At 44.8% G+C, this 17,500-nt stretch overlaps 1 protein-coding gene across 2 annotated transcripts in view; it reads right to left on the minus strand.

The window, feature by feature from the left end:
- The window catches only part of zgc:136472 (uncharacterized protein LOC678514 homolog), a 28,780-nt gene that overhangs the window by 9,284 nt on the left and 1,996 nt on the right, over window positions 1-17,500 (minus strand). For both annotated transcript variants that reach the window (XM_042315714.1, XM_042315712.1), the window contains exons 2-5: window positions 9,089-9,289; window positions 8,824-8,957; window positions 3,555-3,692; window positions 3,038-3,145 (exon numbers count right to left, since the gene is read on the minus strand). In XM_042315714.1, the coding sequence (XP_042171648.1) occupies window positions 3,038-3,145; window positions 3,555-3,692; window positions 8,824-8,957; window positions 9,089-9,289 (581 nt within the window). The remainder of the gene's footprint in view (window positions 1-3,037; window positions 3,146-3,554; window positions 3,693-8,823; window positions 8,958-9,088; window positions 9,290-17,500) is intronic.

The following is a 17,500-nucleotide window of genomic DNA, read 5'->3' on the forward strand; positions in this document are numbered from 1 at the left end:
AAACATTCCATAACAAAGCCATCACCTACAGAGAGGTGAACCTGGAGAAGAGTCCCCTAAGCAAGCTGGTCCTGGGGCTCTGTTCACAAACACAGACACACCCTACAGAGCCCCAGGACAGCAGCACAATTAGACCCAACCAAATCATGAGAAAACAAAAAGATAATTACTTGACACATTGGAAAGAATTAACAAAAAAACAGAGCAAACTAGAATGAATTTGGCCCTAAACAGAGAGTACACAGTGGCAGAAAACCTGTCCACTGTGACTGACCCAAACTTAAGGAAAGCTTTGACTATGTACAGACTCAGTGAGCAGAGCCTTGCTATTGAGAAAGGCCGCCGTAGGCAGACATGGCTCTCAAGAGAAGACAGGCTATGTGCTCACTGCCCACAAAATGAGGTGGAAACTGAGCTGCACTTCCTAACCTCCTGCCCAATGTATGACCATATTAGAGAGACATATTTCCCTCAGATTACACAGATCCACAAAGAATTCCAAAACAAATCCAATTTTGATAAACTCCCATATCTACTGGGTGAAATACCACCGTCTGCCATCACAGCAGCAAGATTTGTGACCTGTTGCCATGAGAAAAGGGCAACCAATGAAGAACAAACACCATTGTAAATACAACCCATATTTATGCTTATTTATTTTCCCTTGTGTACTTTAACCATTTGTACATTGTTAAAACACTGTATATATATTTGACATTTGTAATGTCTTTATTGTTTTGAAACTTCTGTGTGTGTATTGTGTAATGTCTACTGTTAATTTTTATTGTTTATTTCACTTTTGTATATTATCTACCTCACTTGCTTTGGCAATGTTAACACATGTTTCCCATGACAATAAAGCCCCTTGAATTGAATTGAATGGAATTTAGAGAGAGAGAGAGAGGGACAGAGAGAGAGAGAGAGGGACAGGGAGAGAGAGAGAGAGAGGGAGTTACAGAGAGAGAGAGAGTGAGAGGGATGGAGAGAGAGAGAGGGACAGAGAGAGAGAGGGGGACAGGGAGAGAGAGAGTTAGAGAGAGTTAGAGAGAGAGAGAGGGATGGAGAGAGAGAGGGAGAGAGAGAGAGAGGGACAGGGAGAGAGAGAGAGGGATGGAGAGAGAGGGATGGAGAGAGAGAGAGGGACAGGGAGAGAGAGAGAGGGATGGAGAGAGAGGGATGGAGAGAGAGAGAGAGAGAGAGGGAGAGAGAGAGAGTTAGAGAGAGAGAGAGTTAGAGAGAGAGAGAGCAAGATATGTATCTCTGAAATCCCATGGTATTTTATCATAAGGGGTTAGCTACTGATTGGAGATTGTATGAGAGACTGCATCTGACCTGAAATCCCATGGTATTTTATCATAAGGGGTTAGCTACTGATCAGCTGCAGTCTTAAATGTGTAAATAACTGAAGTTTTGAACTTCTTGCTTCTAAATCCAACGTGGACATTCTGATAAGGTCTGTAAATTGGTTGAATAATTCTGTGTTGGACTCTGATGTGTCTCTGTCTGGTTCTAATGTCTACAGATCAGACAGAATTGGCAGAGTCACTCTGGTTCTAATGTCTACAGATATTCTAATGTTCTAATGTCTACAGATCAGACAGAATTGGCAGAGTCACTCTGGTTCTAATGTCTACAGATGTTCTATTGTTCTAATGTCTACAGATATTCTATTGTTCTAATGTCTACAGATATTCTATTGTTCTAATGTCTACAGATATTCTATTGTTCTAATGTCTACAGATGTTCTATTGTTCTAATGTCTACAGATGTTCTATTGTTCTAATGTCTACAGATGTTCTATTGTTCTAATGTCTACAGATATTCTATTGTTCTAATGTCTACAGATGTTCTATTGTTCTAATGTCTACAGATATTCTATTGTTCTAATGTCTACAGAATTGGCAGAGGTGGGGGTGTTGCTAGAGGTGGGGGTGTTGCTAGAGGTGGGGGTGTTGCTAGAGGTGGGGGTGTTGCTAGAGGTGGGGGTGTTGCTAGAGGTGGGGGTGTTGCTATAACAAGACAGACCTCCTGAAATGTTCTTACCACCAAAATTGAGTTAGACATTTTAAAGTGGAGACATTTTTAAGCTGGGCAGTCGAGACATGTTAAAGCTAGCTAGTGGAGACGTTTTAAAGCTAATTACTGCAGACATGTTAAAGCTAGCTAGTGGAGACGTTTTAAAGCTAATTACTGCAGACATGTTAAAGCTAGCTAGTGGAGACGTTTTAAAGCTAATTACTGCAGACATTTTAAAGCTAGCTAGTGGAGACGTTTTAAAGCTAATTACTGCAGACATTTTAAAGCTAGCTAGTGGAGACATTTTAAAGCTAGCTTGTGGAGATGGTTTAGAGCTAGCTAGTAGAGACATTTTAAAGCTAGCTAGTGGAGACAATTTAAAGCTAGCTAGTGGAGACATTTTAAAGCTAGCTAGTTGAGACATTTTAAAGCTAGCTAGTGGAGACAATTTAAAGCTAGCTAGTGGAGACATTTTAAAGCTAGCTAGTTGAGACATTTTAAAGCTAGCTAGTGGAGACAATTTAAAGCTAGCTAGTGGAGACATTTTAAAGCTAGCTAGTTGAGACATTTTAAAGCTAGCTAGTGGAGACAATTTAAAGCTAGCTAGTGGAGACATTTTAAAGCTAGCTAGTTGAGACATTTTAAAGCTAGCTAGTGGAGACAATTTAAAGCTAGCTAGTGGAGACATTTTAAAGCTAGCTAGTTGAGACATTTTAAAGCTAGCTAGTGGAGACAATTTAAAGCTAGCTAGTGGAGACATTTTAAAGCTAGCTAGTGGAGACATTTTAAAGCTAGCTAGTTGAGACATTTTAAAGCTAGCTAGTTGAGACATTTTAAAGCTAGCTAGTTGAGACATTTTAAAGCTAGCTAGTGGAGACATTTTAGAGCTAGCTAGTGGAGACAATTCACGCTGAGGAATGACTTTACAAATCTCCATCTGCTACACATGCGTCTGGGCATGTGTGTGTACGTATGAGTGTGTACGTATGAGTGTGTATTTTATGTGAGTGTGTGTGTGTACCTGTCCGTTGTATTCAGTAACCAGCTCAAGTTGATGAACGGTGATGAAGGAGATGAGATCCTCTTTAGTCATCTGACTGGTTACCTTCAATACCTGTACAGGGGTAGACTACACACACAGGTTACCTTCAATACCTGTACAGGGGTAGACTACACACACAGGTTACAATCAGACAGGCAGGCAGGCAGGCAGGCAGGCAGGCAGGCAGGCAGGCAGGCAGGCAGGCAGGCAGGCAGGCAGGCAGGCAGGCAGGCAGACAGACAGACAGACAGACAGACAGACAGACAGACAGACAGACAGACAGACAGACAGATACAGGTTTAGACTACATCAGATGACTCCTTCTCATTATAGATCAGCCTAGTATGTTGATATTTTTCTGTAGTTTTAGTTAGTAGAAGGTAAAACAGATTAGATGACTCCTCATTATAGATCAGCCTAGTATGTTGATATTTGACTGTAGTTTTAGTTAGTAGAAGGTAAAACAGATTTCAGACACGACCTGTGTGTGACTAACCTGTCGGACTAGCAGCACGGAGTCTTGTGTGATGTCATACTTCCTGAAGATGTCTTGGTTCCGGGTCACAGAGAAAGGGAGGTCAGGGAGGTCAACGGCGGCGGCGTAGAAAACCTCCACACGACCCCGCTCCACGTCCTAGACGAACACAAACACAGAAACGTTTCAAATACTGTCTGGAGGGAGGTAGGGACGCTCCACGTCCTAGACGAACACAAACACAGAAACGTTTCAAATACTGTCTGGAGGGAGGTAGGGACGCTCCACGTCCTAGACGAACACTAGACGAACACAAACACAGAAACAGAAACGTTTCAAATACTGTCTGGAGGGAGGAGGGACGCTCCACGTCCTAGACAAAACACGAAACTCCACTAGGGACGCTCCACGTCCTAGACAAACACAGAAACGTTTCAAATACTGTCTGGAGGGAGGTAGGGACGCTCCACGTCCTAGACGCTCCACGTCCACAAACACAGAAACGTTTCAAATACTGTCTGGAGGGAGGTAGGGACGCTCCACGTCCTAGACAAACACAGAAACGTTTCAAATACTGTCTGGACGTTTCAAATACTGGAGGGAGGTAGGGACGCTCCACGTCCTAGACGAACACAGAAACGTTTCAAATACTGTCTGGAGGGAGGTAGGGACGCTCCACGTCCTAGACGAACACAAACACAGAAACGTTTCAAATACTGTCTGGAGGGAGGTAGGGACGCTCCACGTCCTAGACAAACACAGAAACGTTTCAAATACTGTCTGGAGGGAGGTAGGGACGCTCCACGTCCTAGACGAACACAAACACAGAAACGTTTCAAATACTGTCTGGAGGGAGGTAGGGACGCTCCACGTCCTAGACAAACACAGAAACGTTTCAAATACTGTCTGGAGGGAGGTAGGGACGCTCCACGTCCTAGACGAACACAAACACAGAAACGTTTCAAATACTGTCTGGAGGGAGGTAGGGACGCTCCACGTCCGTTTCAAATACTGTCTGGAGGGAACACAGACAAACACAAACACAGAAACGTTTCAAATACTGTCTGGAGGGAGGTAGGGACGCTCCACGTCCTAGACAAACACAGAAACGTTTCAAATACTGTCTGGAGGGAGGTAGGGACGCTCCACGTCCTCCACGTTTCAAATACTGTCTGGAGGGAGGTAGACGTCCGAACACAAACACAGAAACGTTTCAAATACTGTCTGGAGGGAGGTAGGGACGCTCCACGTCCTGGAGGGAGTAGGGACGCTCCACGACAAACACAGAAACGTTTCAAATACTGTCTGGAGGGAGGTAGGGACGCTCCACGTCCTAGACAAACACAGAAACGTTTCAAATACTGTCTGGAGGGAAAGGTAGGGACGCTCCACGTCCTAGACAAACACAGAAACGTTTCAAAACACAGACAAACACAGAAACGTTTCAAATACTGTCTGGACTGTCTGGAGGGAGGTAGGGACGCTCCACGTCCTAGACGAACACAGAAACGTTTCAAATACTGTCTGGAGGGAGGTAGGGACGCTCCACGTCCTAGACAAACACAGAAACGTTTCAAATACTGTCTGGAGGGAGGTAGGGACGCTCCACGTCCTAGACAAACACAAACACAGAAACGTTTCAAATACTGTCTGGAGGGAGGTAGGGACGCTCCACGTCCTAGACGTTTCAAAACACAAACACAGAAACGTTTCAAATACTGTCTGGAGGGACAAACACAGAAACGGTCTGGAGGGAGGGACGCTCCACGTCCTAGACAAACACAGAAACGTTTCAAATACTGTCTGGAGGGAGGTAGGGGCTCCACGTTTCCACGTCCTGAGGGAGGTAGGGACGCTCCACGTCCTAGACGAACACAAACACAGAAACGTTTCAAATACTGTCTGGAGGGAGGTAGGGACGCTCCACGTCCTAGACGAACACAGAAACGTTTCAAATACTGTCTGGAGGGAGGTAGGGACGCTCCACGTCCTAGACGAACACAGAAACGTTTCAAATACTGTCTGGAGGGAGGTAGGGACGCTCCACGTCCTAGACGAACACAGAAACGTTTCAAATACTGTCTGGAGGGAGGTAGGGACGCTCCACGTCCTCCAACGTTTCAAATACTGTCTAGGGACGCTCCACGTCCTAGACAAACACAGAAACGTTTCAAATACTGTCACGCTCCACGTCCTAGACAAACACAGAAACACAGAAACGTTTCAACGAACACAAACACAGAAACGTTTCAAATACTGTCTGGAGGGAGGTAGGGACGCTCCACGTCCTAGACAAACACAGAAACGTTTCAAATACTGTCTGGAGGGAGGTAGGGACGCTCCACGTCCTAGACGAACACAGAAACGTTTCAAATACTGTCTAGGGACGCTCCACGTCCTAGACAAACACAGAAACGTTTCAAATACTGTCTGGAGGGAGGTAGGGACGCTCCACGTCCTAGAAACACAGAAACAAACACAGAAACGTTTCAAATACTGTCTGGAGGGAGGTAGGGACGCTCCACGTCCTAGACGAACACAGAAACGTTTCAAATACTGTCTGGAGGGAGGTAGGGACGCTCCACGTCCTAGACAAACACAGAAACGTTTCAAATACTGTCTGGAGGGAGGTAGGGACGCTCCACGTCCTAGACGAACACAGAAACGTTTCAAATACTGTCTGGAGGGAGGTAGGGACGCTCCACGTCCTAGACAAACACAAACACAGAAACGTTTCAAATACTGTCTGGAGGGAGGTAGGGACGCTCCACGTCCTAGACGAACACAGAAACGTTTCAAATACTGTCTGGAGGGAGGTAGGGACGCTCCACGTCCTAGACGAACACAAACACAGAAACGTTTCAAATACTGTCTGGAGGGAGGTAGGGACGCTCCACGTCCTAGACAAACACAGAAACGTTTCAAATACTGTCTGGAGGGAGGTAGGGACGCTCCAAACACAGAAACGTTTCAAATACTGTCTGGAGGGAGGTACGCTCCACGGGAAACGCTGTCCACGCTCCACGTCCTAGACAAACACAGAAACGTTTCAAATACTGTCTGGAGGGAGGTAGGGACGCTCCACGTCCTAGACGAACACAAACACAGAAACGTTTCAAATACTGTCTGGAGGGAGGTAGGGACGCTCCACGTCCTAGACGAACACAGAAACGTTTCAAATACTGTCTGGAGGGAGGTAGGGACGCTCCACGTCCTAGACAAACACAGAAACGTTTCAAATACTGTCTGGAGGGAGGTAGGGACGCTCCACGTCCTAGACGAACACAAACACAGAAACGTTTCAAATACTGTCTGGAGGGAGGTAGGGACGCTCCACGTCCTAGACGAACACAGAAACGTTTCAAATACTGTCTGGAGGGAGGGAGGTAGGGACGCTCCACGTCCTAGACAAACACAGAAACGTTTCAAATACTGTCTGGAGGGAGGTAGGGACGCTCCACGTCCTAGACAAACACAGAAACGTTTCAAATACTGTCTGGAGGGAGGTAGGGACGCTCCACGTCCTAGACAAACACAGAAACGTTTCAAATACTGTCTGGAGGGAGGTAGGGACGCTCCACGTCCTAGACGAACACAAACACAGAAATGTTTCAAATACTTTGTTTCAATCCACAAATCACATTACAGTCAAGAAGGATCCAAACATGTCATAGGTCACAGATATAAAGCAGAGCAGTACCTTCTTCTCCATACAGCTAGACTGACCATACCAGCTGAAACAGAGCAGTACCTTCTCCATACAGCTAGACTGACCATACCAGCTGAAACAGAGCAGTACCTTCTCCATACAGCTAGACTGACCATACCAGCTGAAACAGAGCAGTACCTTCTCCATACAGCTAGACTGACCATACCAGCTGAAACAGAGCAGTACCTTCTCCATACAGCTAGACTGACCATACCAGCTGAAACAGAGCAGTACCTCCTCCAGACAGCTAGACTGACCATACCAGCTGAAACAGAGCAGTACCTTCTCCATACAGCTAGACTGACCATAACAGCTGAAACAGAGCAGTACCTTCTCCATACAGCTAGACTGACCATACCAGCTGAAACAGAGCAGACCTTCTCCATATGCAGACTGACCATACCAGCTGAAACAGAAACAGCTAGACTGACCATAAAAGCTGAAACAGAGCAGTACCTTCTCCTCCATCCAGACAGCTAGACTGACCATAACAGCTGACACAGAGCAGTACCTTCTCCATACAGCTAGACTGACTTACCAGCTGAAACAGAGCAGTACCTTCTCCATACAGCTAGACTGACCATACCAGCTGAAACAGAACAGTACCTTCTCCTCCATACAGCTAGACTGACCATACCGCTGAAACAGAGCAGTACCTTCTCCATACAGCTAGACTGACCATACCAGCTGAAACAGAGTCTTAACCTTAACCCAACTGATGCAACACAAAAATACATTATTGGTTTCTATATTACAAAGTACGTCATTGCCCTTTTAAGACGTCATTTCCCCTTTAAGAACTTTCCCCTTTAAGGACTCAGTTGTGCAGCTCCACCTAATCTATGATCCAGTTGTAACTGCAATTTTCAAACAATGCCCTTAATTATTAGAGTAGAGAAAAAAACTGGTAGCAATGGAAAGCATGGGATCCTTTTCAATAAAGAGTTAGGGTTAAACTAAACCGAAGGTTAGGGTTAGGGTTAAACTGAACCGAAGGTTTGGGTTAATCTGAACCGAAGGTTAGGGTTAGGGTTAAACTAAACCGAAGGTTAGGGTTAAACTAAACCGAAGGTTAGGGTTAGGGTTAAACTGAACCGAAGGTTTGGGTTAATCTGAACCGAAGGTTAGGGTTAGGGTTAAACTAAACCGAAGGTTAGGGTTAAACTAAACCGAAGGTTAGGGTTAGGGTTAAACTAAACCGAAGGTTAGGGTTAATCTAAACCGAAGGTTAGGGTTAGGGTTAAACTAAACCGAAGGTTAGGGTTAGGGTTAAACTAAACCGAAGGTTAGGGTTAGGGTTAAACTAAACCGAAGGTTAGGGTTAAACTAAACCGAAGGTTAGGGTTAGGGTTAAACTAAACCGAAGGTTAGGGTTAATCTAAATCGAAGGTTAGGGTTAGGGTTAAACTAAACCGAAGGTTAGGGTTAGGGTTAAACTAAACCGAAGGTTAGGGTTAAACTAAACCGAAGGTTAGGGTTAGGGTTAAACTAAGGGTCGTCCGCTAGGGGTTGTTGAGGTCACACACACATCACAGGTACAGGACAGGAAGTACGACAGGCCCAACAGGAAGGGGATGTCACCTTAAACAGTCCGAGAACAACCAGCTCCTCTGAGGCGACGAAGCGATCTGATTGGTTCAGGTCAGTGATGATGTCAGCGCTAGGCCCCGCCCTCCTCTTTAGCCACATTACGATGGAGGCCGAACTCTGGAAAACTGACAGAGGAGAGAGAGAGAGATTGTGTGTGTGTGTGTTTGTGTGTGTGTGTGTGTGTGTGTGTGTGTGTGTGTGTGTGTGTGTGTGTGTGTGTGTGTGTGTGTGTGTGTGTGTGTGTGTGTGTGTGTACCTGGGCAGGGTACAGGGTTGTGTCTGTCTCCTGATAGGTAGAGCCGTAGAGTGGGTGGAGTCGTGGCGTTCAGTTCCTTGGTCAGATTGGTTTCCTTGGAGATGTCGACTACGCCCAGTTTCACCTCCGAGCCAATCAGCTGCTCCGCGGCTCCACGAAACGCCAACGCCAGCCGCTGGGAATCCCCAGAGAGAGGAGCGACTACACACACACACATTACACACACATTACACACACATTACACACACATCACACACACACACACATTACACACACACACACACACACACACATTACACACACACACACACACATTACACACATTACACACACATTACACACACATTACACACACATTACACACACACACACACATTACACACACACACACACACACACACACACACACACACACACACACACACACATTACACACACATTACACACACACACACACACATTACACATTACACACACATTACACACATTACACACACACACACACACATTACACACACACACACACACACACACATCACACACACACACACACACACACACACACACACACACACACACACACATTACACACACATTACACACACACACACACATTCACACACACACACATTACACACACACACACATATTACACACACATTACACACACACACACATTACACACACATTACACACACACACATATTACACACACATTACACACACACACACATTACACACACACACACACACACATTACACACACATTACACACATTACACACACACATTACACACCACACACACATTCACACACACACACATTACACACACATTACACACACACACATTACACACACATTACACACACACACATTACACACACATTACACACACACATTACACACACACACACATTACACACACACACACATTACACACACATTACACACACACACACATTACACACATTACACACACACACACACACATTACACACACACATTACACACACACACACACATTACACACACACATTACACACACACATCACACACACACACACATTACACACACACACATTACACACACACACCTTACACACACACACACATTACACACACCTTACACACACACACATTACACACACATTACACACACACACATTACACACACATTACACACACACACATTACACACACACATTACACACACACATTACACACACACACACACACACACACACACATTACACACACACACACACACATTACACACACACATTACACACACACACACACATTACACACACACACACCTTACACACACACACACACACACATTACACACACACATTACACACACACACATTACACACACACACACACATTACACACACACACATTACACACACATTACACACACACACATTACACACACACACACACATTACACACACACATTACACACACACATACACACACACATTACACACACACACACACACACACATTACACACATTACACACACATTACACACACATTACACACACACACACACACACACACACACACATTACACACACACACACACACACACACACACACACACACACACACACACACACACACACACACACACACACACACATTACACACACACACACACACACACACACACACATTACACACACACACATTACACACACATTACACACACACATTACACACACATTACACACACACATACACACACACATTACACACACATTACACACACATTACACACACACACACACACACATTACACACACACACATTGTACACACATTACACACACATTGTACACACACACACACACACACACACACACACACATTACACACACACACACACACACACACACACACACACACACACACACATTACACACACACACATTACACACACACACACACACACACACACACACACACACACACATTACACACACACACATTACACACACACACATTACACACACACACATTACACACACACACATTACACACACACACATTACACACACACATTACACACACACACATTACACACACACACATTACACACACACACATTACACACACACACATTACACACACATTACACACACATTACACACACATTACACACACACACATTACACACACATTACACACACATTACACACACATTACACACACACACACACACACACACATTAAACACACACACATTACACACACATTGTACACACATTACACACACACACACACATTACATACACATTACACACACATTACACACACATTACACACACACACACATTACACACACACGCTTTCGTTGGTTGGCCCTCGCTTCATACTCGTCACCAAACCCACTGGCTCCAGGTCATCTACAAGTCTCTGCTAGGTAAAGCCCCGCCTTATCTCAGCTCACTGGTCACCAGAGCAGTACCCACCCGTAGCACGCGCTCCAGCAGGTATATCTCACTGGTCACCATAGCAGCACCCACCCGTAGCACGCGCTCCAGCAGGTATATCTCACTGGTCACCATAGCAACACCCACCCGTAGCACGCGCTCCAGCAGGTATATCTCACTGGTCACCATAGCAACACCCACCCGTAGCACGCGCTCCAGCAAGTATATCTCACTGGTCATCCCCAAAGCCAATTCCTCCTTTGGCCGTCTTTCCTTCTAGTTCTCTGCTGCCAATGATTGGAACGAAAAATCTCTGAAGCTGGAGGCTCACATCTCCCTCACTAACTTTAAGCATCAGCTGTCAGAGCAGCTTACAGATCACTGCACCTGTACACAGCCCATCTGTAAAAAGCCCATCTATCTACCTCATCCCCATACTGTATTTATTCATTTATCTTGCTCCTTTGTACCCCAGTATCTCTACTTGCACAATCATCTTCTGCACATCTATCACTCCAGTGTTTAATTGCTAAATTATAATTATTTAACCACCATGGCCTACTTATTGCCTTACCTCCCTTATCCTACCTCATTTGCACACACTGTATATAGACTTTTTATTTTTTCTACTATGTTATTGATTGTATGTTTGTTTATTCCATGTGTAACTCTGTTGTTGTCTGTTCACACTGCTATGCTTTATCTTGGCCAGGTCACAGTTGCAAATGAGAACTTGTCTACCTGGTTAAATGAAGGTGAAAAAAAATTATATATATATATATATAACTACTACTATGACCCCATATAACTACAACTACTAAGTCCCCAGATACAATATATATACAAAAGTATCTGCCCTTCAAATGAGTGGATTAGTCACTTTCAGCACACAGCCACGTAATCTCCATAGACAAACATTGGCAGTAGAATGGAGCTCAGTGACTGTCAACGTGGCAATGTCATATGATGCCACCTTTCCAACAAGTCAGTCCGTCACATTTCTGCCCTGCTAGAGCTGCCCCCGGTCAACTGTTAGTGCTATTCTTGTGAAGTGGAAGCATTTGGGAGCAATAACAGCTCAGCCTTGAAGTGGTAGGCCACACAAGCTCACAGAACAGAACCACCCAGTGCTGAAGAGTGTAGAGAGTAAAAAATCATCTTTCTACGGTTACATCACTCACTACCACGGTTACATCACTCACTACCATGGTTACATCACTCACTACCACGGTTACATCACTCACTACCACGGTTACATCACTCACTACCATGGTTACATCACTCACTACCACGGTTACATCATGGTTACATCACATCACTCACTACCACGGTTACATCACATCACTACCACGGTTACATCACTCACTACCACGGTTACATCTCGGTTACATCACTCATTACACACGGTTCCATCACGGTTACAGTACTCAGGGTTAAAGGTTAGAGGGTAGTAGCTACAGTACTCAGGGTTAAAGGTTAGAGGGTTAGTATTAGCTACAGTACTCAGGGTTAAAGGTTAGAGGGTTAGTATTAGATATAGTACTCAGGGTTAAAGAAGGGTTCGCTAGAAGCATGTGTTTCAGACATAAGGAAGTGGATGGCTGCAAACTTTCTACTATTAAACTCGGACAAAACAGAGATGCTTGTTCTAGGTCCCAAGAAACAAAGAGATATTCTGTTGAATCTGACAATTAATCTTAATGGTTGTACAGTCGTCTCAAATAAAACTGTGAAGGACCTCGGCGTTACTCTGGACCCTGATCTCTCTTTTGAAGAACATATCAAGACCATTTCAAGGACATCTTTTTTCCATCTACGTAACATTGCAAAAATCAGAAACTTTCTGTCCAAAAATGATGCAGAAAAATTAATCCATGCTTTTGTCACTTCTAGGTTAGACTACTGCAATGCTCTATTTTCCGGCTACCCGGATAAAGCACTAAATAAACTTCAGTTAGTGCTAAATACGGCTGCTAGAATCCTGACTAGAACCAAAAAATTTGATCATATTACTCCAGTGCTAGCCTCTCTACACTGGCTTCCTGTCAAAGCAAGGGCTGATTTCAAGGTTTTACTGCTAACCTACAAAGCATTACATGGGCTTGCTCCTACCTATCTCTCTGATTTGGTCCTGCCGTACATACCTACACGTACGCTACGGTCACAAGACGCAGGCCTCCTAATTGTCCCTAGAATTTCTAAGCAAACAGCTGGAGGCAGGGCTTTCTCCTATAGAGCTCCATTTTTATGGAACGGTCTGCCTACCCATGTCAGAGACGCAAACTCGGTCTCAACCTTTAAGTCTTTACTGAAGACTCATCTCTTCAGTGGGTCATATGATTGAGTGTAGTCTGGCCCAGGAGTGGGAAGGTGAACGGAAAGGCTCTGGAGCAACGAACCGCCCTTGCTGTCTCTGCCTGGCCGGTTCCCCTCTTTCCACTGGGATTCTCTGCCTCTAACCCTATTACAGGGGCTGGGTCACTGGCTTGCTGGGGCTCTCTCATGCCGTCCCTGGAGGGGGTGCGTCACCTGAGTGGGTTGATTCACTGTTGTGGTCATCCTGTCTGGGTTGGCGCCCCCCCCTTGGGTTGTGCCGTGGCAGAGATCTTTGTGGGCTATACTCAGCCTTGTCTCAGGATGGTAAGTTGGTGGTTGAAGATATCCCTCTAGTGGTGTGGGGGCTGTGCTTTGGCAAAGTGGGTGGGGTTATATCCTTCCTGTTTGGCCCTGTCCGGGGGTGACCTCGGATGGGGCCACAGTGTCTCCTGACCCCTCCTGTCTCAGCCTCCAGTATTTATGCTGCAGTAGTTTATGTGTCGGGGGCTGGGGTCAGTTTGTTATATCTGGAGTACTTCTCCTGTCCTATTCGGTGTCCTGTGTGAATCTAAGTGTGCGTTCTCTAATTCTCTCCTTCTCTCTTTCTTTCTCTCTCTCGGAGGACCTGAGCCCTAGGACCTGAGCTCCAGGACTACCTGACATGATGACTCCTTGCTGTCCCCAGTCCACCTGGCCATGCTGCTGTTCCAGTTTCAACTGACCTGAGCCCTAGGACCATGCCCCAGGACTACCTGACATGATGACTCCTTGCTGTCCCCAGTCCACCTGGCCATGCTGCTGCTCCAGTTTCAACTTCCACCTGACTGTGCTGCTGCTCCAGTTCAACTGTTCTGCCTTATTATTATTCGACCATGCTGGTCATTTATGAACATTTGAACATCTTGGCCATGTTCTGTTATAATCTCCACCCGGCACAGCCAGAAGAGGACTGGCCACCCCACATAGCCTGGTTCCTCTCTAGGTTTCTTCCTAGGTTTTGGCCTTTCTAGGGAGTTTTTCCTAGCCACCGTGCTTCTACACCTGCATTGCTTGCTGTTTGGGGTTTTAGGCTGGGTTTCTGTACAGCACTTTGAGATATCAGCTGATGTACGAAGGGCTATATAAATACATTTGATTTGATTTGATTTGATTTAAAGGTTAGAGGGTTAGTTTTAGCTACAGTACTCAGGGTTAATGGTTAGAGGGTTAGTATTAGCTACAGTACTCAGGGTTAAATGTTAGAGGGTTATTATTAGCTACAGTACTCAGGGTTAAATGTTAGAGGGTTAGTATTAGCTATAGTACTCAGGGTTAAAGGTTAGAGGGTTAGTACTAGCTATAGTACTCAGGGTTAGTGTTAGCTATAGTACATAAGGTTAAAGGTTAGAGGGTTAGTGTTAGCTATAGTACTCAGGGTTAAATGTTAGAGGGTTAGTATTAGCTATAGTACTCAGGGTTAAAGGTTAGAGGGTTAGTACTAGCTATAGTACTCAGGGTTAGTGTTAGCTATAGTACATAAGGTTAAAGGTTAGAGGGTTAGTGTTAGCTATAGTACTCAGGGTCAAAGGTTAGAGGGTTAGTGTTAGCTACAGTACTCAGGGTTAAAGGTTAGAGGGTTAGTACTAGCTATAGTACTCAGGGTTAAAGGTTAGAGGGTTAGTATTAGCTACAGTACTCAGGGTTAAAGGTTAGAGGGTTAGTGTTAGCTACAGTACTCAGGGTTAAAGGTTAGAGGTTTAGTATTAGCTACAGTACTCAGGGTTAATGGTTAGAGGGTTAGTATTAGCTACAGTACTCAAGGTTAAATGTTAGAGGGTTAGTATTAGCTATAGTACTCAGGGTTAAAGGTTAGAGGGTGAGTACTAGCTATAGTACTCAGGGTTACTGTTATCTATAGTACTCAGGGTTAAAGGTTAGAGGGTTAGTAATAGCTACAGTACTCAGGGTTAAAGGTTAGAGGGTTAGTACTAGCTACAGTACTCAGGGTTAAAGGTTAGGGGGTTAGAGGGTTAGTATTAGCTACAGTACTCAGGGTTAAAGATTAGAGGGTTAGAGGGTTAGTATTAGCTACAGTACTCAGGGTTAAAGGTTAGAGGGTTAGAGGGTAGTAGCTACAGTACTCAGGGTTAGTATTAGCTACAGTACTCAGGGTTAAAGGTTAGAGGGTTAGTATTAGCTACAGTACTCAGGGTTAAAGGTTAGAGGGTTAGTATTAGCTACAGTACTCAGGGTTAGTACTAGCTACAGTACTCAGGGTTAAAGGTTAGAGGGTTAGAGGGTAGTAGCTACAGTACTCAGGGTTAGTATTAGCTATAGTACTCAGGGTTAAAGGTTAGGGGGTTAGAGGGTAATAGCTACAGTACTCAGGGTTAAAGGTTAGGGGGTTAGTATTAGCTACAGTACTCAGGGTTAAAGGTCAGAGGGTTAGTGTAAGCTACAGTACTCAGGGTCAGTATTAGCTACAGTACTCATGGTTAAAGGTTAGAGGGTTAGAGGGTAGTAGCTACAGTACTCAGGGTTAAAGGTTAGAGGGTTAGAGGGTAGTAGCTACAGTACTCAGGGTTAAAGGTTAGAGGGTTAGAGGGTAGTAGCTACAGTACTCAGGGTTAAAGGTTAGGGGGTTAGTATTAGCTACAGTACTCAGGGTTAAAGGTTAGAGGGTTAGTATTAGCTACAGTACTCAGGGTTAAAGGTTAGAGGGTTAGTATAAGCTACAGTACTCAGGGTTAAAGGTTAGAGGGTTTGTATTAGCTATAGTACTCAGGATTAAAGGTTAGGGGGTTAGTATTAGCTACAGTACTCAGGGTTAGTGTTAGCTACAGTACTCAGGGTTAAAGGTTAGGGGGTTAGAGGGTAGTAGCTACAGTACTCAGGGTCAGTATTAGCTACAGTACTCAGGGTTAAAGGTTAGAGGGTTAGAGGGTAGTAGCTACAGTACTCAGGGTTAAAGGTTAGAGGGTTAGAGGGTAGTAGCTACAGTACTCAGGGTTAAAAGTTAGAGGGTTAGAAGGTAGTAGCTACAGTACTCAGGGTTAAAGGTCAGGGGGTTAGGGGGTTAGTATTAGCTACAGTACTCAGGGTTAAAGGTTAGAGGGTTAGAGGGTTAGTATTATCTATGGTACTCAGGGTTAGTATCAGCTACAGTACTCAGGGTTAGTATTAGCTATAGTACTCAGGGTTAAAGGTTAGAGGGTTAGTATTAGCTATAGTACTTGGGGTTAAAGGTTAGAGGGTTAGTATTAGCTACAGTACTCAGGGTTAAAGGTTAGGGGGTTAGAGGGTAGTAGCTACAGTACTCAGTGTTAGTATTAGCTACAGTACTCAGGGTTAAAGGTTAGGGGGTTAGAGGGTAGTAGCTACAGTACTCAGGGTTAGTATTAGCTACAGTACTCAGGGTTAAAGGTTAGGGGTTAGAGGGTAGTAGCTACAGTACTCAGGGTTAGTATTAGCTACAGTACTCAGGGTTAAAGGTTAGGGGGTTAGAGGGTAGTAGCTACAGTACTCAGGGTTAAAGGTTAGGGGGTTAGTATTAGCTACAGTACTCAGGGTTAAAGGTTAGGGGGTTAGAGGGTAGTAGCTACAGTACTCAGGGTTAAAGGTCAGAGGGTTAGGGGGTTAGTATTATCTACAGTACTCAGGGTTAAAGGTTTGGGG

Source organism: Oncorhynchus tshawytscha, unplaced genomic scaffold (genome assembly GCF_018296145.1).
Source record: "Oncorhynchus tshawytscha isolate Ot180627B unplaced genomic scaffold, Otsh_v2.0 Un_contig_3205_pilon_pilon, whole genome shotgun sequence".
Taxonomy (NCBI): domain Eukaryota; kingdom Metazoa; phylum Chordata; class Actinopteri; order Salmoniformes; family Salmonidae; genus Oncorhynchus; species Oncorhynchus tshawytscha.